Here is a 27007-nt window from a genome sequence, read left to right as displayed (position 1 = left end):
TACAGAAAAACAAAATGCTTTAATGCTTCAAAGGAGAGCCAATAACAGCTGTCAAAAGTCTAAAGCAATGCTCCGAATTAGAATGAAATCATGTAGTCATAATATCATTCCAAAAATGTCTTTAATCAGCAAGCGTTCCAGCCCTGTGGCATGAGCATCACATTGAAAATACCAAATCAAACGAGAGGGCCAAACTTGGACCGAACACCCAAAACTCTAAAAGAGAGTGATGTGTTTGCTTCACCAGTTCCCAAATCAGGAAATCGTAACTCATGATTCTCAACAGACCGCCCTTTGGGGAGCAAGATAGAGGCAGGACATACCGTGACAAGTAAAAAAAAGAAAAGCTCAAAGGGTAACTCCTTTCAGATCAACAGCTATTTCATGGAGGCAGCGTTGCTGCTTTCATGTCCTGCATCCAGTATAACTATTAGCACGGTGGCAGGGCATTCATTGACATCTTTGTTTCAAGTTGCAAGATGCAGCCTTAACTGTGCTCTCTCCTCGACATTTCATCGAGTGAATAATCTAAATTACACAGAACGGCGATAAACTGGTTCATCATTGCCTTGTTTTAATTTTAAAAGGATAAAGATCTACAACATCAGACAGCCTAACACTGAACGTGACTATAGAAGCTGGTGAAGGGACTGGCAGGGTCTTTCTCTCCAAACTCATGAGTTCAAATTCAACCCAGGTTTGCAGTGATAAAGGACCATTCAGCATTTGTGTGTGTGTGTGTGTGTGTGTGTGTGTGTTAAATTTATATGTGTCTTCAACAGAATGTGCCTGTTATGGATGCTGACAGCTTGTGTTTGTCATTCTTACTGACTCAAGAGTAGATGGCCAGCCACATGTGGAAACTAAATCTTTTCCTCCCATATAAAGTTGATTCTCACGAAATGTGAACATCAAGTGCATCCTGCCTTCACGCTGTCATCTGCCAGCCTTTTTTCAGGCGGAAAAGCACAGCAGCTCTTTGACTCTCAGTCTAATACAATCCCTTGATGAGCCTGGACAGATTCATTTTAAAGATGTACATACATGCTCGCAACAGCAGCGTTTTCCAAACAACATAATAACTCTCCATTCTGACAAAGCATGCACTTGCAGTGATAAAATGCCAGGTCACAAGTCAAATTTTGACTCCATTACTGAGCATTATCCTTGAGCTCTAAATGGAAAGTCAGGACAATTCACCAGCTGTCAGACTCCAGTTCTCTCCCCTACCTGAACAACAAGGAGAATCCCAGGATACACAGTCAGAGCCACCAGTGGCACTGCTTGATTAGATTCTTAATGACAGGCTCAGCCCACAGGTCACTTTGGCCAATCAATCAACAGACCTGCCAGCCACTCGGACCCCAGGTTTCTGCTTGGGATTTCCTAGAATTCAGTGAAGAAGCCACAAACCTAAAGAGATTTCAGATGTATTGGTGCCCCTTAGGATCGGTAGCTTGTCCCCGCTTAATGAGAGGACACAACTTGGGGTGGCTGAGAGATGAAACTTCCATGGAGTAAGTCCGCAGACTACAAACTGTGCCCACCCTCTGTTCTGTTGCTGTCCACCAGTAGAGTAGTTGAACATGCGGCAGGATATCCTGTAAGCTAAGCCACCAGGGATGCATCCCCGTTGTGTATCTGCCTGATCCTAAATAGCTATGCCACTCCAAGAGCATACACAGAACCAGAACAAACGCCCCCAACCGGGAGGCACTCTAGGGCATTAATCGACAGAGGTCCTTATCTCGTGGAGGGGAAGAACTGTCCAGCCCTAGATCTTTCCTTTTAAGTAGCAGTACCAGGCCTGGTAGGAGATACTATTTCTGGTCAAGAGTCTGGAAGGGCAAACTTTTGTAAATATTACCGCTCCTGGGGGGGGGGGGGAAGGGGAGAGGGCAAAATCTAACAGCTTTGACTCTAAAAGAAAGAGGCCACAAACATTGGAACCTCTTCTCCGCACCCCTCAACCAACCCCCTTTTTAAACCCCCTGCGTTTTAAACCTCCAAAGAAGACACCCCAGTTAAAGATGGCTAGATCGAACTCTCTCCAAGGCAGCAGATTTAAGGCCCAAGTAATTCCACATCTCTCCACCCCACACGTTCCTCCATCTATGGATGGGTGCATCCGATCTGTATTTATAACCTATTCCATCTGCCTATTGAGCAGAACGCAATCATTTCAGCAGTGGACTCCGGAGAGGCGGGCCACCTCCCTGATAGAGAAACAGGGAATACTGTTTCTAGCCATTAACAATGGAAGAGGATCTTCAAAGGCTCAACCGACGCTTTTGCGGAAATCCTTTCCAGGATTTGGCCTGAGGTTTCCAAAGCCGCATTTCCAGCCTTCCCCTATCCCCTCTCAGGGACCTCGGACCCACCCATCTGCAGCTTCCTATCTACCAATTTGGAGAGCCTCGCTTTTCCGGGCGCACGCCACGAAGCGCAGTTACGGGGCCCAGATCTGTGCTGGTGGCCGTCGGGCTCCGGACCCAGGCGGGAGGGTGGCGGGGGGATGCCGTCCGGGTCAGATTCAGGGGTTCCGGTGAGGGGGCATGAAACGAACGCGAAGGCGGTCCCCAGTGGAAGGCCAGTCCCCGGCAAGGCGCGCGCCGTCAGGTGGCGGCGGTGTAGCCGACTGGCGATCCGGCTTGGGAGCCCCCGAGACGTCGAAATCACCCTGCGCGCCGACACCCGCCAGCCCGGCGCGGGCAAGGCGCGCCCTCTCGGCTGAGGCCATGGCTGGGGCTTGTTTGTAGATTCGTAATTCACCATGATAAATGTAAAGACCAATTAAGGTTTGATCCGCGCACACGGGAGGCAGAAGGCGGCTGATAGTGGAACCAATTAACGAGCATGTCCCCTAATTCCTGCCGCGGCCGCTGAGCGCACAGCGGATCCCCAGGCGCTCGCCCCCGACCATCGGGAGGCCGCTGCCCGCCCTGCCCTGCGGGAGGGGTGGGAGAGGCGTCCTCCTCCTGCGCCGAGGTGCGAGGGGGGTGTCGGGGGGACCTCTGGGTTGGCCGGGGAGGGGGCGCGCCGGCCCAAGGAGGCGAGGAGCCAACCGCCTACGAAGCCGAACTGTTTGCAGCAGGGGATGGGCGGGTGGGGCGCGCCAGAGTGGTCGCGCCAGGAGGAGGCGGCGGGGGCTGGAGAAGGCGCTTGGAGGCGCCCCGAGGGCGGAGGACAGGTGGCCGCACGGCCGCAGACAGGTAGCAAACGCCTTGGGCGCTGCGCGGCAGGTTTCTCCGGCAAAGCCCGTCCCCAGGCCGGGCTCGCTGTTGCCCGCCGCGGACACGGCCGAGGGTAGCACGAGTGGGGCCGAGACCGCACCCCTCCGGTCCCGCGCGGCTCATCTCCTCATGTCCTGCTCCCCTACCCGTTTCGGCTCCGCCAGGTGGCCCAGACGTGACCCCCCGCGCGCGAGGTGGTGGCGCTGCGCGAGCCGGGACGCGCATGATTAATGGCCCCGAGGTCGGGGGCGGCGCAGGCACGAGCCCCGTCTTGGCTGGACCAGGGTGTGAGGGTATCCGGGAGGGGAGCAGGGGTCGTGCAGCGGGGTCCCCTGGGAGCGGGCGGCGGCAGCGGCGAGGGAGGTGACGCGAAGCCGGAGAGGGTAGTCCCCTCTGGCCCCCGGCGGGCGGCGCTGCGTGTGTGTGCCCCGCGCCAGCAAAGTTTGGAGCCGCGGGCGCCGCGCGCAGGTCCCCCTCCCGCGCAGTTCCCTCGGCGGGGTCTGTGCCGCCGCCGCTGCCAGGGCAGGACAAAGGCTCATTAACACGTGATGGGACCGCGCTTCATAAATGGGACCGGAACGAGAGGGAACCAGAGCCAGAGCGCCCAGCGGAGGGAGAGGCAGGGACCGCGCGAGCGAGGCGAGGCGACAGGCGCTCAGGCCAGCGGAGACGGGCCAGGCGCGGCGAGCCGAAGGACCCGGAGAGGAGCCGGGCCGGGGGGCGAGGCCCGTTGACTGCCGGAGCCCAGGGGACACGCGTCCCCGTGGCTGTCGCGGTCGCGGGCGGGTGCAGAAGGCAGGGACCGCCAGCACGCGGACTGACTGACCGACCACCTGGCTCCCCCCACCCCGCCCCGGCGCCGCCTCCCCCCCGCCACTCCCTCTGCCACCCCTTCCTTCTCCACTTCTTTTCCGCCTCCGCCTCTTCTTGGCTCCCGCGACGCCGGTGCCTTCCCCAGGTCCGGGCGGGGCGCCTCGGCTCCCCGCGGAGCTGTCGGTAGAGTCAGGGTGGGGGTCACATTTCATTCTAGCGGAGAACCAGCCCCTGAGCTGTGCGCAAGGTGCAGAGGGAACGTCTGCCCCGAGGACCGGGGCATGCGAAGGGTAAGACCTGACAGAGTTATGTTTGGAAATACTTTTTTTTTTTTCTCCACCTCCCGCCCCCTCGGGTGCTGACCAGTGCGGTCCCCAAGTGTCCTTCTTGGAGTTCTCAGGCCCTGTGAGCGAGTCGTGTGTTGCTGTTTACTTAGCTCTGGAACCCCAGCCTGCTAACTATGGTCTGTGCTACTTCTGGAGGCTTCTACCGTTTACTATTTCTCGGATGTGTGTGCACCTGCTTCTCTGTATGCATTGTCAGTCTGTAGAAAATGTGTAATTGTGCATGTTCGAAAACAGGCGCTTGAGTCGGCGCTTAACGCCTGTAAACCTTGCCAGCAACTGAAGCTTCGCAGCTATCCACAGATCTCTGTGCCCGACCTAGAGAAAGACTCAAGTCTAACATTACATATCTTGTAAAGAAACGTTATGTTAGATAATAAACTTCGATATACAGAAAGATAGCCACGGGAACCACTTGCTTTAGAGGAAAAGCAAACATACACTTAGCGATACCGAATTGTGAATGTTGATGCCACGATGGGACTCTGAATTGACCATTAAGTGAATAAAGTTGATGTTGGATTTTTTAAAAGCCTTTTCTTATGCAGGCTCACAAATCATTGCTGGATCACCTCCCGGATGCAAATGTGTTTGTGTGAGAGACGTGAGAAGCTGCCGTTTGATCATTTGAAACTTTAACAGCCAGGTGCATGTTTCTAATTCTAATAGATGATTTATTTCTGGAAGGTTTTGGGTTGATGGACAGAACCACATATTTGGTAACCTATGAGAATTAACCATTTTGTCTCCTCTTCCCCTCCCTCTTCGTTTCAATCTTCCTCCGAGTAAGTGTAACCCTGGCCTTTGTTGTTGATTTCTTGATACATTAAGCCTTCTCGGGCATTCTAATCCCATAACATTAGAGCAGATTTACTGGCTTTAGAAGGTGCTGAAAGGTATCCGGATGGGTCAAATAACTTCTCATGTTTATTACCATGTTAAAGTCTTTGGAACAATGAGGGAAATGTCATTTGTTAGGGGAAACTCAGTGGACGTTGAGAGGTTGGGGGGTTCACCAGTGACATCAGTCTGTTTTGCAGAATATTGAGAAGCTCAGTGCAACCAACCTTTAAGGTTCCCATTGGACTTCATCTGATTTAAAGTGTTGCTTTTCTAATCCCACTCTACTGACAGTTTGCCAGGGAAGATATACTGATTGATTTTTTTCTTGTTCCTTCTCTCCCCTGCTACCCCCTCCCCAGCTCCCTCTAACTCCGTTAAGAGTGATTTTTATTAAAATAAAGACTGTGCATAGTTTCTTAAATCAGAAAATTATTTTCTGATGATATCCACACAGGAACAGAATGCATGTACCTCCAGCCTTTTCAACACTGGTTACTGCAGACCGTTCTTTGTAGGCCCGGAAGCAGTGACCAGGTTAGGGTAGAAGGCTTGATGGTGGGCATGGTTTGTACAAACTGATCCATCGGGGGTTATCAGCAGAACTTACAGGCAACAGACTCTTTATTTCGAAGATGTCTCCTTCTGCATGTGGCTGAGGTATGTATGAAGTGCGTGCTGGGAAAAAGATCTCCTTGTGCTGCCAAGCCCACTTGGGGGGTGAAACAGTGCTACAGGGTGGGAAAGTTCCCTCTGACCTCTCAGAAGTGAATTGACCATGCGTGTATGCTGGTTGTTAGAAAGGCAAATTCAGGCCCCCTCCAAATGCCATTTCAGGATCAGTCTATATGCACATAGCAAGAAAGCTACCAAGAACATCTTCAGGAAACTGTAGGTGATGTGATTTGTTGAGTGTGCAAAGTTTTTAATTCTGGAGAGAAGCAGCCCTCCCGCTGGAGTCGTGCCTGGCTTTGTCTGCTATCCGCTGTTTCCTGTCTCTTTCAGTTACCCTTTTCCCAATGGGCTGTGTTCCTCTCGGGATTGCCTGTGAGATAGCTCTTCTCTAATAAGCTGGGCTGCGGGATCAGTGTGTTCTTTTTGGCATTTCAAAATGTTAAAATAGTGGAATTGTTAAATGTTACCAAGATGCTACTGCTGGGAATGAAATGCTCCAGAAGAGCCACTATATTTGTGGCATAGTACAGTCTATCCCAGAGGAAACCCTCCCATCGGGTAACTGATTTCCTCAAGAAGGAAGCAGCCCCATTGATTGTGGTGATAAGTATTTAGTATGCAGTAGCAGGTTATTAATTACTAACGCGATGCCTGAGAAAGTCCTGTGACATTCTGCTTTGCTTTGACCCTGAATTAGCCTTAGCCACCCGGGAAGTTTAGTCAGGCACCTTGGTTGTCTCATGGATATTATCCTTATGGATTAGAATTGGATTCTTTGGCTAGGTAAGAACGTATGTTTATGAAAAGGAGCTAATAGCAGTTTAGAGTTCACTACACTTACCAATGTTTCTTCTCGGAAAACAGTTACTCTAATAAGGAAAGCAATAGTTTCCTACAGCTAGCTATCCAGGAATGCTACAATAAAAGGGGAGGGGTGGACAAATTGAATTTGGAAATACCTAATGACACATAATTAGTGTAGAGATTTGGTTATAGCTTCTTGAATCTGGTTAGTAAGATGGAGCCTGTCCTTCAGGTTGTTGGCTGTTATTCCTGCGATAATTATATTAGTTCAGTTGCATAAAGAACACAGATGAGAGCTTGCATTCTCTGCTAAAAAGAATACCATGTCTCTGCCAGTGTCTGTCTTTCCTATTTTCGTATTCATCATTTTCTAATTCAACTGACAAATAGTTAGAGTGAAACCAGCCTTTGGGTTTAAATTATTTATAATTCTGCTTTGGACTCTGAAACAGCCTGGATCCAACATTGTTTGAAAAACTGCTAGGGCCAGGTTTACATATTGTATATTTGTAATTTGAGAGGCAGCCAGCTCTGCTTATTTTTCTCTCACTGACTGAATAGTGTGAGAGAACTTAAAAAAAAAGAGGACACAAAACCAACTTATGTATTTTTTTATTGGCAAAATTTTAGCATCATGCTTTTCTTCCTGCATCTCTAGTTCTTTCATGATCCTGTTCCTATAAAAAGGTTAATTTAGTTTCAGTTGCCTGAATGATGTTTGATGTGTTTGTATTTGATGAGGTGGAGTTGTAGCATTTGTCATTGCATTGCTATTTTATGCTTTGAAAACCATGTGATACTCTTATCTGTATATTCTTCGATTGTATTGGATCAACTTCATAGCCTAGATCAACTCAGATGCTTCCAAAATATTTTGTAAATGAGAGAAAACAATGTCATCCAGAATATATGTAATATCAAATTATTTATTGCATAATTTTAGATGAATTGATGTACAAACACACTAATGCATAAGCAGACTTTTCCACATAAGGCATAAAAATTTAGACACATTTTATATGTTTGAATCCTTTTAGGAATAAATACTGTAAGTTTTTAAAAATGTCCAAGTTGAAAGGAGCTGTGCAGATGGACACTGAAAGCTGAGAGCAAAAGGAAGTACCCACTTGGAATGACAGAAAGGCTGTTCTTGTTTTCCAGGATGGGTGGAAACCAATCTCAGCCTTCTGTGTTCTAAGAATCTTACGCATAGGCTAGGGGAGTTGCTGCAATCAGTTACAGCTTTATAATTAACGTTGTTGAGTTTACAACTCTTCCACCTTGCTTATTATTTTGGGAAATGAGGCCTTATCCTGTTGGATAAAAATATACAAGTTTATTGCATCACAAAATGGGTGTTAATTTGTTAATATACAATGCATTATAATGCTGACACCTCTAGGAAGTCTTTAAAAGGAGAAGGGAGGGTTGTCAGTAGTCCCTGTGGCTTCTCTTGCTTCTAAACACATTGTTTGACATTAGATGAACTTGTATCGGAAACTTTCCCACATAGCAAACCGGTATGTGCCTGGCATATCAGAGTAATAGTGGGAAGCCCTTACATAAAATCATCAGTATGATTACTTCTAGATCTCAAACAAAACATTTGCTAAGAACTTTCTGGGGTCATGTTTTTTCACCAAACAGTGTCACATGGTGGAAAAAGTTCATACCCTTTCTTGTAGGATAGTTGTTTTAGTCTGATCTGGCTTATGTTGTCATTTGAAGTACTTTCCTTATAGCTCTTAATATTCAAAAGATTCCTTTGGACAGACTCATAACTTAGCAGTCATGATCTTAAGATCCAGGATTTTCTTTGGTTGAGGTTTTCAGGCATGCATTTGTGGTTCTCCAACCCTGAGCCCATGGGCTGGATGGTTATCATGGTAGTTCTGGGAGTACCATGAGTTCTGTCTTAGCCTCAGCTGAAGAAATGTGCACATTTGCACTTTAGGAAAGCTTTAAAAAGTTTTGCTTTGTTCTGTTTTCTTAGTTTTGGCATATGTGAGTTGAGACTAATTAAATAGGAATCATTGTTTTTAGCCAAATTCCTCCCCCTTTTTAACCTGCTTTGTTATTGTATTACATTTTGTGCTTTTAAATAAATTTCCTAAAATGTATTGTTTAGATTGTGTTTGAATGCCAGAAAGGATTTAAACCACTGCTTCTTCTAGCTTAGATGGCAAATAATTTTTCAGTAATAGTACAAAATTTTATTATTTAATGTTTTATTTTTCAGTCTCATTTGGATTCATAATTATTTGGAATTGAACTCACAGAGTAGAGATTTGGTAACTGGCTTGATTTCTTAATTATCATTATCAACTCTAAAGAGCATTTAACAATTTTTTTTAACTTCATAAGATAAGGTGCAATATAATTTCCTAAATATGATAATGTAATATCTATTTTTTTCCTACTAGCTCTTGCTTTTTAAAGAAAAGCAGAGGCATTTTTCAAAGTTGTGCCAGGCAATCTGTTGTGGTAGTTTAACATACTGACAAATGCTTTCACAAATCTTGTATATCCATAATATAGTTAAGTATAATTGAAACAATATAGTTAGGAAATAACATTTTTCAAAGTTTGTGTTTAAATGTGGCAGTTTCTTTCCTTCATTTCTTTGTCTATTCTGTCCATTCTTTTTAACCACATCCTTAGAAAAGAAAATTGGAGTCAACGTGAGTTCTACAAATGGAGTTGTTGTAAGTAAGGTTACATTCAGACAGGTGGTAAATTCTAACTTACAGTCTACTTTAAAAAAAAATATATACATATATATATACATATATTTACGCATTTGAGAGACATAATAATTAAAGAGATAAAGAAATAGGAGGAGAGACAGAGAGAAAGAGAGACAGAGAGGTCTTCCTTTTGCTGGTTCACTCCTCAAATGACTGAACAAAGGGGGCTGGGCCAGGCCAATCCATCATCCAAGAGCTTCTCCCTCCAGGTCTCCTATATGGATGGCCTGGCCTCAGGGAATTAGGCTGTCTTCTGCGTGTTTGCACTCCCCCACCCTCACACACGGAGGCCATCAGCAGGGAGCTGTATTAGAAGTGGACATCCAGGGCTTGACTAGTACCTGTACAGGATGCTAGTACAGTGGGCAGCAGCTTATTTAACCTGCTGTGCTGAAGTAACAGCCCTTTGAAATGACAGTGATATTCTATATACTATACTGGTTCTTGTGATCGCCCCACCTGCTTTGTTTGTTTTTGAAGAGAGAGGGAACAGTTTTCTTAGAGTCACACATGTAAATAGTTTGGGATACATTTCCGTATATTTATATATTTTAGGTATTTTTGACAGATACTGACCAACTATGAATCAGTAGTACAAACTGTATAATTACTGGAGCAACTTTGTGTAAGCTACTAAGCAGCAGGTCAGCATGACTTGGGCCTATTGCAGAATTCTACCTTTTCCATTCTTTTGCTTTCTGTGTTTATCTTTTATGGCATATTGTTTTATGATTCGGGGAAAAAAGAACAGAGAGAGAAATATTTTGTAGCTTGAAAACTAAACTGACCTGTTAATTACTTTGATTTTTAAACTGTTCTGTTATGCTCAGTAAAATCATGATTATGTTAAAGAAAAGGTTTAGCAGTCCTATAAGCCTTGGCACAAGCTTTGTAAATGGAATCACGAGAAAATTGTGTGGGGTTCTTAATTTACATCTATACACTATATCAGAATGTGTTACATCATCAAGCCACTTAACTGTGCTGCATAAAATACATAACAATAAGATTCCTGAAAAAATCCAGAGAAGTCCTAAGCTGTAGACTGAAAAACCTTCTTCATGCTTACTTTTCATCTAGGCTACATTATTTCAGCAAAATAGGAATGCTTTAGTTTTAGATATCTGAAGGAAGACACCACATGTTGGTCATACTCCCTTAGCAATCCATTTCAATGATCTCCAAACCTATACCATGGAATATTCTTTATTTCTATCTAACCTCGTTTATTTTAAAAGGTTAATTCTATTCTGTCTGCTTCCTCCCCACCCCCAGCATTTATTTCTTCCCCATAGGGCTGTATAATCTTTACAGTGGTACTACACATTTCAGAATGTGATAGAATGTCCTGGAGTTCTGTTAAGAACACAGATGCTGTCCAGCTCTAAAGGTGCTGATTCCAAAGAGCAGAGCTGCAGCCTGAGGACATTGTTTTCTCCCAGCTGGCACCAGGTTGCTGCTCGTGAAATGACCCTTTGAGTGTCACAGGCCTACAGAGCAGTCCAGCGTGCACTTACGCATCTGCACCTTAGACTGCTCCTTAAGATGTGTACCTGTCTTGCTTACTAACTCACTCTTCGTGTCACTTTTTCTGAACATTTGCAGTTTCTCAGCTCTGTTTATAATCTCATAGTTGTATCACATAAACTCTAGGACAGATTTGACCCTAAATGAGTACAATAGTACTAACTCATGGCTTCAATAATGTGTAAGTCCCATGCTTGCATCCAATTTGCATGTTTACTTCTTATTCACAACTACATTTCCAAATGTTCTTACAGTTCTGTTTGTATGGAATCATCTGCATCTTGATTGTGTATTTTCCTGTTTCCATTTTAATACACAGTGAGGATTTCCTACTTCAGTGGAAATCGGTGATACATTAAGCACCTAGTTTAAAAAAAATTCAGAGGACTCCTGAATTTATACAGTTACAACAACAACAAAAACATTATTTGACATTGTAATGAGAGAATTATAGGAAGGATATTGAATCATTTAGAAAGTCACTGTGTTCCTAATTTATATGACCACTTGAACCAATATTCACTTCTTGTGAGATATTCCATTTTATTTCTCATAACAATAGAAGTTAATGTTATGACTTTACATTGGTGATTACATACTTGGAAATTGGGAGTCCAAGTGCTTCATAACATAGAAATGTGATGAGTTTATTATCAGGATTGATTTTGGGCTCCTGAGACCTCCCCTCTTACTTTTAGCATCTCTTGGTATAAACATATCTGTTTCCAGTAGAATTGCTTTACTCCTTCCTAATTACTTTCTTCAGGCAAATTTCCAAATATCCACAATTAATTTTTATTAATGTATTAAGTTTTCTCAGTGCCCTTTTACCTCAGAAAGCAATTAGATATTTACTTTCTATAAGCAATTGTAATAATCCTTTCAAATGCTCCATAACAGTTTTATTTATATTTTAATTAATTCAGTGTAAATTCATAAAATATTATAGGAGCAGAAGTTGCTCAATCAAAACAAGAACTGTGGTCCACTGAATAGAATAACAAATTTATTCCTAAGGGCTTATAAAAGCCACTCCATCTAGTGGTTGAATTTTTACATAACTTGACAAGTTGTTTTGAAAACACTTGCAAATGCATTAACCCATTTGGGAAAGATCAAGGCAGAATTACATACATTTAGGAGAAGGAGAAAGTTCTTTATAATAATTTCATTGTGCTTAAAGGTTTACCAATAGTGTACGATTAGGATTCATTCAATGTTGTTCGTGTCTTAGAGATTGTGTCTCCATGTATGTGGTTGATAGTACATATGCAGACAAAAACAAGGATAAAAGTGAAAACTAAATGCATATCTTTTCCATTTTATGGTGAGATACACAACTCTGAAGTCAATCATTGCTGACTTTATTTTATCTAGTTTTTACATTAGGCACTTTTCTTGTAGATGAATATTTGTAGGTTTAAACCTTTCTCAATTGAGTTTTATGTGAATGAAAGATATCCAGGGTTACATGCCATTCTGTCAAGTTAAATCTGTCATGTTGCTGATGTATTCCACCATGACTTTAGTCAACAGAATGCTCTCTGTCAGGCACTGTGCCTGGCAAAGGACCTGCAAGGGCGAACGAGGCTGGTCCCAACACTCAAGGTTTCCATGGACTTGAGGGTTTAGACACAAAGTTGGGTACAGAAAGGTACAGCATGATTCCTCATTTCCCCAGGAGAAACTCTTAAGTATGTATGAGGGGACTTCAAAATGTTCTTGGAAATGGAATTGAAAAATAAGCTTTTATTGGTACAAAAATTGAAATAATGCATATTTTTTCATAATGTCCATTTTCTGTTAACTCTTTGAGAACTCCTCTAATGCATGAATTTCACAATTTTTGCCCCCAAACAAACTTATCTTTAATTCCATTTCTGTAAATGTTTGAAGTATCCTTATATTACACATTCTCACACCCTTTTCCTTTCTTTCCTTTTGGGAGGAAGCAAACAAATGGGTAGGCTTTACTTGTCAGAGAATGATGAAATGATTTCCATCATTTCCCTTGCTTGCTTGACCCACCCTACACTGATTGTACAGATGTGAAATGTGAATATGTTTCATAGGTACATATGCCAAAAGACATCCAAAGTTTGGAATATGTCTCGGGTGCTAGACATGGAGCATGTACCCTATAAAAGTTCATGGATGAAGAATGCGAGCTTATATATTTATTTATCAGCCATGTTGCTGATAGTAGTAGTAATAACACAGCTTAATGCCCACTGAGCATCTGAATCCTTAACAAGCACTCATTGTTGGAATTATACCAGTTTATTTAGTTTGCTTACCTTAATTCCAGCTCAGAGTTTAGGAACTGGTCACAGGGAATCATCTTCCTTCTGGATCTAAGAAAACTGAAGCACTGCTCAAGGTGGAAAGTTATACTAAGTGAATTTGAGTTTCTTTTGGTAGGGAATGGATGTGTCAAGCTCTTATTTATTGGCAGCCATCATATCTTATTCACGATAGAAGATGCCCCTGTTTTATCTCACTGGCATTTTGGAAAATGTTATAACCATCCACAACCCTTATAATTGAGTAATGAAGCAAAACAATGTAACAGCAAAAATGTCTTCAGTAATTAAATCAAAATAGTGACAATGATAACTTATATTTATTTGTTATTTGCCAACAGTTAATGCCGACAAGCTGCTTATCAAAGCTCAGGGATTCTAACCTCTAGTTAATTGTCATACTTTGAACCTGCCTACCATGTGGCAAGGATAGTTTAAGTTTCAGAGATAACCTTTTTGTTGTCAACAGATTATTCATTCAAGTTTTAGTGACTTACTGTGTAAAACTGACATCTGCCATTTTTAACTTCATTTGTCCCAAATCAGCTCTTCCTTTTCTCTAAAAATGAAAGAAAATGTGTCTAATTAAGTGACTCCTGAATGGTGTTAACAGCAGGGACTTCTGAGTCATGCAGTAATGGATTAAAGTTCCAGCTCTGGCTTCTCTAGTTGAAGATGTGAGGCAAACATTTTTAGGTCTAAGCCTTTGTTTTCTTGTATATGGGATAGAGATTATAGTAGCAACTACTTCCTTTAAACAACAAAGAAAAATAATAAATACACTTAGCAGGAAGCCTGTCCCATGATAAACATTCAGATTTTACATAGATGGAAGTATCTGCGAATAACAATTTTCTGTTGGCTATTTACCAGTTTTTCAAGGTCTAGAGAAACAAAATTTGGGTTTCAGTTGAACTTAATTTGATTCAAAGAGAAAATATCCCTATCTTGATAGATGATAGAAGAATTTGGAAGTCATGCTGCACAACTGCTAACGTTCTTTCAACCACTGCTGTATAGTCCTTAATACTGGACTATAGAAACAAGAGGTTCTTTACTGGGTATATCATCATAGGTTATATTGATTTTTGCTGTTAATGACCAAATCTAATATATCAGATAAGGATAGCTTTATGGAATGTGTATATAATCGCTTGTTTTACTTACAATGTGCATAAAAAAAGGTATTTCTCTCTCTCTCTCAAAAAAAAAAAAAAAAAAAAGGAGGCCGTGATGTTTAGGAAATATCTAGCAGAACAGAATTAAATTATAAGGGCTTTGTTAGGACAGTCAACAAAATATTTCATTTGTACTATTAATTCACCTTTGCATAGAACTTTTCCTGTAACATTATTATCAAAAAGTACCTAAATCAGAACAACTTCAAGGCATGCTTTCCTTGAGCCTTGAAATTAAATTTTAATATTCTCTAAGAGCTAAATAGTTAGGCATATTTTACATTATATTAGAAAAGGAACATAGACCTATAACTGTCTTAATGTCTTTAATTCATGTATGTTAATGAAAAATATAATATTCTCATTGGTAGTAAAGAATAAACCATAGTAACTTTTATATTACAAAATATATGAAGAACTGAAGCTTTGAGAGCCAACCAAGCATTACAAGTATAATGGAATTTTCTTTCATATATAGGAAAAGGAGCTGATATTAAACAAGGAAGAAGGATTAGGGTTTTTTGCCTGAATTATCAGGATAATTAAGTCTCTGTTCTTTCACTTTGCATAGAAAATGATGGAAAAATGACAAAACTGTTTTAATAATTCCAACACTCTAATTTAGGCAAGATTGAGAAAAAAACGTCTTGCCCATTCCACTGGAGCAGAAGCATCATTCATTGAGTTATGTTGTTGGCCTAAGAGATGTGCTGGGTGTTTTGAGGACATAGCATGGGCATAATGCAGTTAGAAGAGTCAACTAAAATTTTCCCTACTAACCTTGGAGAAAGACATTAGCAAGGTATTTTTCTTGATCAAATTAGTAGAAACCAGACTTGTTCCCAGAAATGAATGGAAAATAACAAGCAAATATATCCACTGGGGCCTCCATTCTCTTGAACCCTTCACAGGACTCTTGTGTGAAACCAGCCATGCAGAACAACACAGAGCAAACAAAGTAGGGCAAACAGCAGGGTTAAGCCAGGACAGTTGATACGCTGGATCCCTATCAGTTCTCCCCAAGCATTTATAAACTTTGCATAGTAGATAAAGAGCTTGGTGGCCAGGATAGTCTACAGATCTGCCAGACTCTTTGATGCTTCTATGTGGGGTTCTGCTTTCCTGGACATGATTCCCTGCAGAGAACCACTATGCCCACCTATTGTTTATTCTCCGGAGAGGCTATGTAGAGTAGAATTACATGGATTTGACTTCAGAGGCAACAGTGTAAGTGCCTAAAATACTGAAATGTCTATATAAAGTAAAGGTCTTCAGTGGAGCAATGAAAATTTAAAATGACTGCTATTAAATCTTACTGACAAATGGTTCTGATTTTATTTGAAGTCTTATTTCGAAGACAGTATTTCATGCTTAGTCTAATCAGAAGCATGTATGTATATGTGGTGTTTAAGTATTTACTTATTTTTATTGCAAAGGCAGAGTTACAGAGAGAAGGAGCGACAGAGAGATGTCTTCCATCTGGTGCTTCACATCAACAAATGGTCACAATGGCTGAACTGAACTGAACTTATCTGAAACCAGGAATCAGCAGCTTCTTCTTGGGCTCCCTCATAGGTTCAGGGACACAAGGACTTGGGTCAGCCTCTGCTGTTTTCCCAGGCAATAAGAAGGGAGCTGGATCAAAAGTGAAGCAGCTGGGACTAGAGCTCGTGTCCATATGGGATGCAGGGATGTGGGCTGAGGCTTAGCCTACTATGCCACTATGCCAACCTCATAAAGCATGTTTATTTTATGTCTATTTTTATGTCTATTTTATGCAAGATGCCAGGTCTGGGAAAATATAAATGCTTCTTCCATAACCATAACACATCTTTGAGTATATCATAGCCTGCTATTGGTAAACAAGGATGCTTCATGAAAAGTTCACGAAAAATAAAATTAACAGGTAAATTTTGTGGGTGCAGAACAATTTGAAATGCATATATGAGACATCTTCAAAAAGTTCATAAAGATGCATATTATTAATAAATCACTCATGGGTCTCCAAAAGAAATTTGCACTGAGTTAATTGATCTGCTGATTTTTCAATAGCTTTTGAAGTACCCTGTATGTATATTTTTCTGGGGATTGGGATGGAAAACCAGATGAGGATATGGAAAAATGGACAAAAGGAGCAGGTGACGTTATTCTCAAAGTTTAAAATATTTTTTTATAAAGATAGAATCTATGCATTAAAATAAAGGCCTGATTTTGGCTTAATTTGTTAGAACATGTTGATTATATTTTTTAAAAAATTCTTGGTCCCGGCATGATAGCCTAGTGGCTAAATCATCACCATGCATATGGTGACCCTCTATGGATACCAGCTTATGCCCTGACTGCTCTACTTCCTGTCTAGCTTTGGGACCCTGCAGCCTTGAGGGAGACCCAGAAGAAGCTCCTGGCTTTGGATCAGCTTAGCAGTGGCTACTGCGGCCACTTGTAGAATAAACCAGTGGGGAGATTTTTCTTGCTTTATCTCCTTCTTTGGGTATATCTACTTTTCCAACAAAAAATTTTTAAAAATCTTTTCAAAAAAACTCTTGAAAAATCCTGTAAGTGTCATTCAATCATTCTTTTACTATAATTGTAATAAAAACCAATTGCCTCTTTAATAGGTGCATCTTGCTAGAGATTTCCAATTATAATTGTCCTGGTAGCAAACAAAAACAAAATTAATGGCAGCTACATTCCCCAAAGCCTAATCTATATTAGTAATGAACTCTCAAAGAAAACTCTCTATGCAAAAAATAATAAGGTGGAAATTACTGTAATAATCCAAATGTAGAAATAAAGGAAAGAATTACCAAAATGCAGAACACGGTTTTCCTGCCATGATCCCATTAACTGTTAAAATAGTCTGTGCACAGTGGTAGTTTGTTATTACGAGGATTGTTGAACTGCACAAAATCCATGCTTCTTTTAAAAAAAATTACATTCTTTAATTAAAGTTGGCTCATATTGGACAAAAATTACTCTATATCTTATAACTGCGCCATGCCCTCGCTTAGATTTTAAAGCTGGTTTGTTTTAATGAAAATGCGTGGTTGCATTAAAATGGGAAATTGTGATCACCTATGTGGTGACCTTAATAAACAGTAAATCACAAAAACACATGTTTCTGCATTACTGGAATAAGGTTTGTGATCCTTTGTCTTCATTGAGAAAGCTTTATAGCTCCTGGATACTGAGTAAAATCTTAATCCTTGGGGCCATGCCAATTGGAAGATTTACCTAGGTGGGCTGAGATAGAAAATAGTGATTTAGCAGGAGGTAGCCTTAATTACTTTTGGAAAAATGCCTTAATTTAAGAGTGTAGAAGATCTGAATATAATAAAGGTTGTAAAATTGGTTTAATCGAGTAACTGCCAAATCCTGAACATGGATGGCATAAATGGCTAAAAGTAGGTATTCTTGAGTCTAGAAAGCATTGGCTCACCTATAGATGTTTCATAAGGATTCTGGACAATTTACTGAATATCTGATGGCCTATATTTTTTTCATCTGTGAAATGGGGATAAGTACTAGTCAGAGTTGTTGTGACAATTTAATCATGAAATATGTGTAGTTTTGTAAATGTCTGAACACAATAACGTTCAATTAAATGTTCTCCTCCCCTACTCATGTATATTTCTTCTTTTTGATTCATTCTTCAAATGTTGAGACAAAAATAAAATAGATTAAGTAACCTATCCTTTAATTAAAGCAATGGCTATTCTTGAGATATTAGTAGGCATTGTAATTAGCATAATATATTCTGAATATATAATTATCACCTGGCAAAGCTATAAATACTAATTCAAGATAATAATGTCTTTATTATCATCATCCTTTGTGTGAAACAATGTGCTAACCGTTACATGCATTTATTTTCATGTAACTTCGAGAATCATTTTGTGATTTCAACATCATCATCATCATAATCATGCCCATTTTGAAAATGAAATACTGAGTCTAAAAAGAGTAGCACCTTCCCAAATCCAGTTTTACACTGATCTAGGTCTCCTAAATGTCAATTCAGTGTTGTCTCCATTGATTGGTGCTTCAATTAGAATTACTGGGTAAAGCACAAATGAGGGTACTATCCCTGTCTTACCTTAAAGAGATCATATATCACAAAGGTTAACAGCAAAGACTCTGACTCTGCATTGCCTAGTTTTGTGGCCAATAGCTAAAAGCACTTGAAATGTGGCCAACATCTGGGATTGGTCCTGGCTATACCATGTGTTAGATATGTAATGGCAAATTACTTACCATTTTTGTGCCTTTCATCTGAAAAGAGGAATAGTAATGGTATCCACCTCATGGGGTCACTGCAAAAACAGTAAAGGGGGACGGCTTATAGTGCCTTTAAAAACTCTCAATATGTGCCTAAAAGAAGGAAAATCCTTAAGACATAGTGGTCACCTATTGTAGAAACAAAGGAGGAGGTGTCACAGAAGGGCCAAGGTAATAGTTTAGGTGACTAGAACTACTCAAAGTAGCATAAGAAATGTGGGAAAATGGTGTAGTTATAATAAATTCATTGCAGCATTATTTATAATAGCAAAATATGATACATACTCTGCACCTCCCACAAATGGTCACATTTGTTTAACAGCTCCCAAAGGCAGCTGCTTATTGAGGATGGAAGTTTTACAAACTAGTACGGAACTGTCTTCACTATATACTTCTAAGAGGAAAATCAGGGTATGAAAGAGTAATACTATTTGCTAAAAAGAAACTAAAGAGTACCTATGTATGAGGGTTCTTAGGAAATTCACAGAAAACTGGGATAAGAAAAAATGAAATCCATAAGCAGGGTCTTCAGAGGGTTTATGGAAAGCACATGTTAAGAAAAATTGTGCATAAAATTCAAGCATTTTTAGTGTCACAAAAGACTTATTTTTTAAAAATTTGAAAGGGAGAGTGAGTGACAGGTACATGTGTATACACACTTAGAGATATTCTACTCACGTGGTCTTCAATTCCCAGAGCCTAAAATAGTTGGGGTTGAGTCAAACCAAACCTGGGATCCAGAAGCTACACTGGGTCTCCCGCATGGCAGGGACCTGAGTGCTTTAATCATCGTTTTTTGCTTCTCTGGTACTTTAGCAAGAAACTGGAATGAAAGCAGACAAATCAAGACTTGAACCAGCACTCTTATATGAGATGCAAGCAACCAAACCACTGGCTTAATCTACTGCACCACAGTGCCTGTCCCCATGCTTATCTTATAATTTCCCATAAACATTGGAAGACCTCTGTGTAGATACTTGAATGAGTATGGAATGTCTCTGGCAAGAGCAACATAAGACTTATTTCTTGTGTCTGAAAGAAAAACTGGATGGCTGGGATAACCTGATCAGAGTAATTTTTAACATATATTCTATACATTTTGCATTTTGAATCTTATGAATTCAGTAGTGAGGTAGTGAAAGTCTCTGTATTATTTACTAATTGGGAAGTATGAATGGAAAGGTCGCCACTTATGGAAAGATGACATCCACCAACTACTTGGAAATATGGGCTGAAGCTTTAGCTTTCAAGCCAAATGTATTCTTGAGTTAATTATCTGTCTCTTCTCTAATTTTAAGAAAAGGCAAATAAGTAATTAAATCTCTGTTTCAATGTGTCAGCTAATAGAATCTAACTGCTTTCTCATTAGGTGCATGTGAATGTGAGCCCAGCCCCCTCCCTTCTGCTAGCAGGTTGATAAATCACAGGGAAAAAAAATTACCATTCTGTATTTGGAAACCACATTCCAGCTATGGAAATGACTATGTACACAAGTGATGAAATACTACTGTGAATAATGAAGTGGGAAAACCAGTTATTGATGGCAAGAATTGGTCAGGATGATTGCAGATGTGGAAGTAACATTGGCACAGGTCTGGGATGATAAATCTAACAGCTTGGGAATGAACAGTAAGCAGAGGGAAGGGCAGGAGGAAGGACAAGGTGTGTGGGGTGACAGTCTCATCAATGATACCTGGCTATTTCCATGGGTCTGTGAACTGTGTGTTTCAGAGTGGGTGGGGTTTGAGAGGCCAAAGTCAGGTTTGAGGATATGCCAGTGCCGCATAAGGAACAGCTGTTTCCCACCCTGTGGCTGTCTTCTATGTCCCTTTGTGCCTGAAAGTGTTTGTATGTGAATGGAGTTGCTTGGCAAACAGACTTACAAAGAGCCAGTGGTGAAACCCATAGGGCTCTGGAAGGGAGGAAGACGTGAGTGAGGAGATGCCAGACAGAAACAGGGAACCTAAGGACATGTGAGAATTAACAGTTGCATCCTGGCTGAGGTTGGAGACTCAGGAGGGAGTTTTTGAAAAGGAACCTGGACACATTGGGTAATAGTGTGTTACTGGGCTTTGGTCTTTTGTTTCTGCTTCCTTTATCACCACAGCTTCAACAGCTAGCCTTTGTCCCTGGGATCTTAGCCTGATTTTGTTAGATGCAGCAGCCTCTAACTGTATTTTACATCCCTTGGTTTGCACCCAGGCACTCCTGTCTCTGGTCAAGCACTTGGGCATTTCTTCATACATTATTCTGTGAAAGTACAAGAACTGGTTCCAAACCCCACATTGAGGAAAAATGCTGATGACAAAAATTACTCCTGGAAGATTCAGGCTCTCAGCTCTGTAGTGGCTCCAACAGTCATCCTAAGCTATGCTCCTTCTCTAAGAGGGCTCTAGGACCATGAGAGGGGTTGCTCTGTTCTGTTCATCATTTAGTATCATCTGACCAATATTCATGCTTGCCTCTTGAGGGCCACTTGCCTAGGTCGTAGAGTTCATTCTGAGTAGTTAGATTAAGTCCTCATTGTGTAGCCACTCATATTCAGAATATTAATAACCCTTCCCAAATAGAACAGTTTTCCTGCACAAATGAATCAGGCAGCTCCTCCGGCTAGAAGCCTGTATTCAAGTTTACTTATTTCTCATTATGATTGAGAAAATATCTCCCTTCCATTGAGTAGAAAAGACCTGTTATGATTCTGTTATATACAAATATATACCAACCAACTTATTTAAAGACCTTTCTATGTGCCAAACATTTGTACTAAATGCTCCAAGTAAATACTGAGATAAATAAGTTTCCCAAAGGGGTCTTTAATGAGCTTGCCATCTGGTGGGTGGGAGGAAGGGGTAGAATAGTTTCAAAGGAAATATTAGGAAATTTAACAAGTTCCCTGATAGAATTCTATTTGTGTATTCTGAGTTCTCCAACCATGGGAAGCAGGGAGCAACCTAAGGGGTGACAGCAAACTGCCAGGGAGGCATTAACCTGACAGAAGAGTGGGACCAATGATAGCAATTAATCAATTTGTTGTGCTTTGGGGACTTGAGTCAATAGTGCAGCCCTAATGATGAGCTGGGGCTGGCAAGGGGAGAGTTGGAGAGAAAGACAGGGACTATATCACAGGAAGTCTTTCACTGAACTTCACCCCATGGGTGTTTAAGTAGGAGGTGGCACTTTCCATTGTGGAAGAACAGAATGTGGGTAAGATAGGGTAGCGGGCAAGGTGCTGAGAGTTCAAACCTAGAAGGAGTGTTGGTGGACTGTGATACAGAAGGCAAAACCAAGGGCTCCATGTGTGGGCCTGAGAGGAGATTTTCATTAAAGAGTATATATTTGGCTTTTACAGCAAAGAGATTGAATCAGGGAGTCAGGTAATGAGCAGTGTATTTATGCAGATCACTCTAGAAGCCGTGTGACAAGCGATCCTAAGGGAATAAGAGCAGGAAAAGGAAAACTGGTCAGGAGGTAGGAGCTGTAATTCGGGGGAGCATTGATACGGGCCTGGATTTGGATCAGCAGAATGTAGGAAGGCAGGTCACATTTAACACGTGATGCCTGCTCCAAATTACTTTTTAAAAAAATCACGATACTGAAAGTATTAATTTAAAATTTGCCTCTTGGGTTCTGTTTCCAATCTCCACCCACAGGAATGCTGCATGTTCTTGGCACAAACCTTCTTTCCTTGGGGAAGCCTCCTTCAGTCCCCTAGACTATGCGTCTCCGTCATCACTCTCCCCGCACTGTAGGCCGGGCCTCTTAATGCTGCCCAGACACTGATGCTTAGTGCAGTGCATGGCACAGAATGGGTACTGCATCAGTTGTTGACTGGCTGACCACACACATGCGTGATTTGTGAATTCAAAAAGCTCTGCATTTTTAGAAGAGAACTGAGAACTCTTTCATGTGTTGCAAGATAAATACTCTCTCTCCACCCCCAGTATACTGTGCTATCTAGAAATAATTAACAGCAATTATTTTTTTAAAATATGTTGTCTTATTAATTGTGACAGATATCACTCTAGGCTTCAAATATCTCTTATAAACAAATGAGATGAAAAGATATATTTATATGAAATTTTTAAAGTTTTTTTTGTTTAAAGCAGGGATAGAGAGAGATACATCTTCCATCTGCTGACCCATTCTCCAGATGACTTGGATTCAAGCACTACCTGACACCGGGAGCCCATCTGGGTCTCCCAGTCTTGCACTGGCACGGATTCAAGGACCTGAGTCATCACCCAATTCACATTACCGGAAAGCTGGAATCAAAGCCCAGGCTTGATCCCAGGCACTTAGATGTGGGATGCAGGCATCCCACAAAGTGTCTTACCCACTCTACCAAAATACCCACCAATAGCTACATTTTAAATGGGCATTTATAAATTATCAGATCAGTTTTCTGGCCATTGAATTCAAAACAAAACCAAGTCATTTAGCTTGAAATTGAAGAGCACTTAGAATTTGGTCCCCTCCTCTGAGCCGTCCAGATGGAAAGTCTTGGACTCCCTCAGGCTGTTCTGCTGACACCTGGTATGCTGCAGCCCCACTGTGTTTGTAGCAGTGCACTCGGGGAGCATCTCCCACTGTCACTCACCCTAGCTTTAGAGAGTTTAGTCTTCCTTAAGCCTTGATGCAAGTTTAACCATGATGACATTTTTCTCAGTTGGATAGTCATTTTCAAAGTTCCCCTCAGCTGTAGTTTAGCCCAAACCTCCCTTTCCCTGGGTGAGAACTTAGCAGATGGAGCAGATGTTCCCACCATACCCCTGAGCTACCTTGGTTATTGACAGTCTTCTTTTCCTTTACACTTAACACATTGAATGCATGACTCAGCAGCAGATTGTCTACTTTCTTGTTCCTTGGTTGTTTCATACACTTATATCTGAAAAAGTGTGGTCTTCAAGAGCAGAGGTCACGTGATAGCGCACTGTTCCTCCCAAGCCTTCCAGCCTGACACCCTGTAGAAGCTGCAAGCTGAATGCTTCCTGACGTGACTGTGAAATGCACATTGTGCCCAGGTGCTTGCTTTAACTTACTTTCTCAACGCTGGAGGCCCCAACAGGATTCGGGTGATGGCTTCAACCCCGACTGCCTCACTAGTGAAAGAACCTCATTGTGTCTCCCATGTGTTCTTCTCCAACCCCCAGCTTTGAAGTGCTCTCCTCCGCGATTGACTCCTTTCGTTGACTGAGTCTGATGAGAACGTGATGTGTGTTCAGAGGCAGTAGTGAAATAATGTGATGCTACACATTTGTGAGGCACTGAGTGCTGCATTCTTTCTGTACTTCTCCTGGTTTTCTCTGAATTCAGCTTGTTTTTGTTTTTGTTTTTCTCCTCTTGTTAGGAGTCCCTCCTGCAGGTCTCTTTCTCAGTCATTTTGAGCTTGGCCTAATAGAAGACTGAGGTGATGAAGTCCATCCTGGATGGCCTCGCAGACACCACCTTCCGCACCATCACCACAGACCTCCTGTACGTGGGGACTAATGACATTCAATACGAAGACATCAAAGGCGACATGGCGTCCAAGTTAGGCTACTTCCCACAAAAATTCCCATTGACTTCCTTCCGGGGAAGTCCCCTCCAAGACAAGATGACTGCAGGAGACAGCTCCCAGTTAGTCCCGGGAGACCCGTTGAACATGACTGAGTTCTACAACAAGTCTCTCTCCTCCTACAAGGAGAATGAGGAAAACATCCAGTGTGGGGAGAACTTCATGGACATGGAATGCTTCATGATCCTGAACCCCAGCCAGCAGCTGGCCATTGCTGTGCTGTCCCTCACGCTGGGCACCTTCACGGTCCTGGAGAACCTGCTGGTGCTCTGTGTCATCCTCCACTCCCGCAGCCTCCGCTGCCGGCCCTCTTATCACTTCATCGGCAGTCTGGCGGTGGCGGATCTCCTCGGGAGCGTCATTTTTGTCTACAGCTTCGTTGACTTCCACGTGTTCCACCGCAAAGACAGCCCCAACGTGTTTCTGTTCAAACTGGGCGGGGTCACAGCTTCCTTCACTGCCTCAGTGGGCAGCCTGTTCCTCACAGCCATCGACAGGTACATATCTATCCACAGGCCCCTGGCCTACAAGAGGATCGTCACCAGGCCCAAGGCTGTGGTGGCCTTTTGCCTGATGTGGACCATAGCAATTGTGATCGCTGTGCTGCCTCTCCTCGGCTGGAACTGCAAGAAGCTGCAATCCGTTTGCTCGGACATTTTCCCGCTCATTGACGAGACCTACCTAATGTTCTGGATCGGGGTCACCAGTGTGCTGCTGCTGTTCATTGTGTATGCCTACATGTATATTCTCTGGAAGGCTCATAGCCACGCAGTCCGCATGATTCAGCGTGGCACCCAGAAGAGCATCATCATCCACACGTCAGAGGATGGCAAAGTGCAGGTGACCCGGCCAGACCAAGCCCGCATGGACATCAGGCTAGCCAAGACCCTGGTCCTGATCCTAGTGGTGTTGATCATCTGCTGGGGCCCTCTGCTTGCCATCATGGTGTACGATGTCTTTGGGAAGATGAACAAACTCATTAAGACAGTGTTTGCTTTCTGTAGTATGCTCTGCCTGCTGAACTCCACCGTGAATCCCATCATCTATGCTCTGAGGAGCAAGGACCTCAGGCATGCTTTCCGGAGCATGTTCCCCTCGTGTGAAGGCACGGCGCAGCCCCTGGATAACAGCATGGGGGATTCGGACTGTCTGCACAAGCATGCAAACAACGCAGCCAGTGTTCATAGGGCGGCAGAAAGCTGCATCAAGAGCACAGTCAAGATTGCCAAGGTGACCATGTCTGTTTCCACAGACACATCTGCTGAGGCTTTGTGAGCTTGATGCTTCTGGCAGCACGAGTAGAAATTTTTGTTTTTTTCAAGTTCAAAACCTAGAATAGTCTGTTGTCTCATCGGTTATATTTTTAAAGCCCATCATGCTCAGTGAAAAGGTGATTGTCACCGTGCTCGTTCATTAGTTTGCAAATGTTTCAATAGCGTAGGTACTCAAACTCCCAGGTTGTCAGTAGTGAAGACAACCTGTTGGTTGCGTGACTGAAAAAAAAAAGTGTTAAGGAAATAGGAGGAAAAACTTTGGCTCTATGATTTGAAGACTAAGAAGCCCTAGAAATGAGTGTTGGCTTTGTCACTGCAACTTTCATTACAATGTGAAGTGTATCTGTAGTATCAGAGGTGTCCATTTTTACAACTTATAGTAGTAGAGACATTTTGTAAACTGTGTTGTGTCCGTCCTGTGAGTTGTGTATCAGTGTTTACTATGTGCCATCTGTGTTTGTCTAGTTCAGTGAAACTGACAGGTCAACTTTTGTGAAAATAATGGAATGTGTGCAGTGGAACTATGCCCATGAGACCCTCCCTTTTTATATTATTACCATAGATATAACATTAGAAACCCTATTATTTCTTAAAATAGCTCTATTTAAATTTGATGCTGAAGTCACTACACAGGTTTATTTTTCTGTTACAACAAGAAGAATTTTATGACTATCCAAAATGCTGAGCAAAAATCATTTACACTTAAAATTTTGTTAGCCCTTCACTTCCATAGGAGGACATTTACTATCTTCTGGACTATAGCTATTCTATATTCAGAGCGGAAGTAAGAAACCCTATTGACTTTTTGGGGCTGACCTTTCTGACTTTCTTTAGTCTTTAGCTATTACTGGACCTCTTATGACAGCATGTGTCAATGTTACTGTATATTGTTATCACTGTGCAGTTGCTGTTTACTTGACAAGTATTGTGTTCTTATATCCCAGGCTTAAGTAGCTTTCATGCCTGGGTGGCCAAACAAGTTTTCATCTTTTTAAATTGAAAAGAAGTATTGTCTGAGTCAGTAAAATTATACTGTGTGTGAATGTGAATATAAATGTGCGTGTGCGTGCTTCTTTACTGTAACTGTATAGTAATGTCATTAAGTGAGAAGACTGTGACCAAGTGTAAATTTTACCACTTGCCGCCCTCTGGCACATAAATTCAGTTTCTAAAATTGAGTTCTTCCACAAATCTTGCTGATAAAAAATACTTACCATAACCAATCAGAACCACCCCTCCCCCAACCATACACATACCCCTTGCAAAAAGATTGAGTCAAGTTTTAATGACATTGACTCTTTAGATATCACACAAGACAAGTGCTTAGTGAGGAATAAGCTAAGACATATACTCAAGGGAAGGTTTGTGTTTGCAGTGGTATTATCAAGAAAAGTGTTTTGAGTGAGTTTATGAATATTTTAGTGAGTAAAAGGAATA

At 42.0% G+C, this 27007-nt stretch overlaps 1 protein-coding gene across 4 annotated transcripts; it reads left to right on the top strand.

Annotated features, from left to right (window-relative positions):
* The first annotated feature begins 4200 nt into the window (after window positions 1-4200).
* CNR1 (cannabinoid receptor 1) lies at window positions 4201-25607 on the top strand. Of its 4 annotated transcripts, none has more exons than XM_040983071.1 (2): window positions 4201-4336; window positions 24090-25607. In XM_040983071.1, the coding sequence occupies exon 2, from the start codon at window positions 24153-24155 to the stop codon at window positions 25569-25571; it is 1419 nt and encodes a 472-aa protein (XP_040839005.1). In that variant the 5' UTR covers window positions 4201-4336; window positions 24090-24152; the 3' UTR covers window positions 25572-25607. The 4 variants fall into 4 exon arrangements, with proteins under 4 accessions (XP_040839005.1, XP_040839004.1, XP_040839007.1 ...); XM_040983070.1 differs by lacking the exon at window positions 4201-4336 and adding an exon at window positions 6980-7046; XM_040983073.1 differs by lacking the exon at window positions 4201-4336 and having other exon boundaries at window positions 24153-24214; window positions 24314-25571.
* The last annotated feature ends 1400 nt before the right edge of the window (window positions 25608-27007 follow it).

This window comes from Ochotona curzoniae, unplaced genomic scaffold, assembly GCF_017591425.1.
Source record: "Ochotona curzoniae isolate NIBS_2020 unplaced genomic scaffold, NIBS_Ocur_1.0 contig_3819, whole genome shotgun sequence".
NCBI lineage: Eukaryota > Metazoa > Chordata > Mammalia > Lagomorpha > Ochotonidae > Ochotona > Ochotona curzoniae.
The sequence above is the reverse complement of the archived record's forward strand: the minus strand, read 5'-3'. Positions and strand labels throughout refer to the sequence as shown.

What these genes read in the sequence shown, in the direction of transcription:
- CNR1 (XM_040983071.1), top strand. Translation starts at nt 24,153, where the DNA reads ATGAAGTCCATCCTGGATGGCCTCGCAGACACCACCTTCCGCACCATC.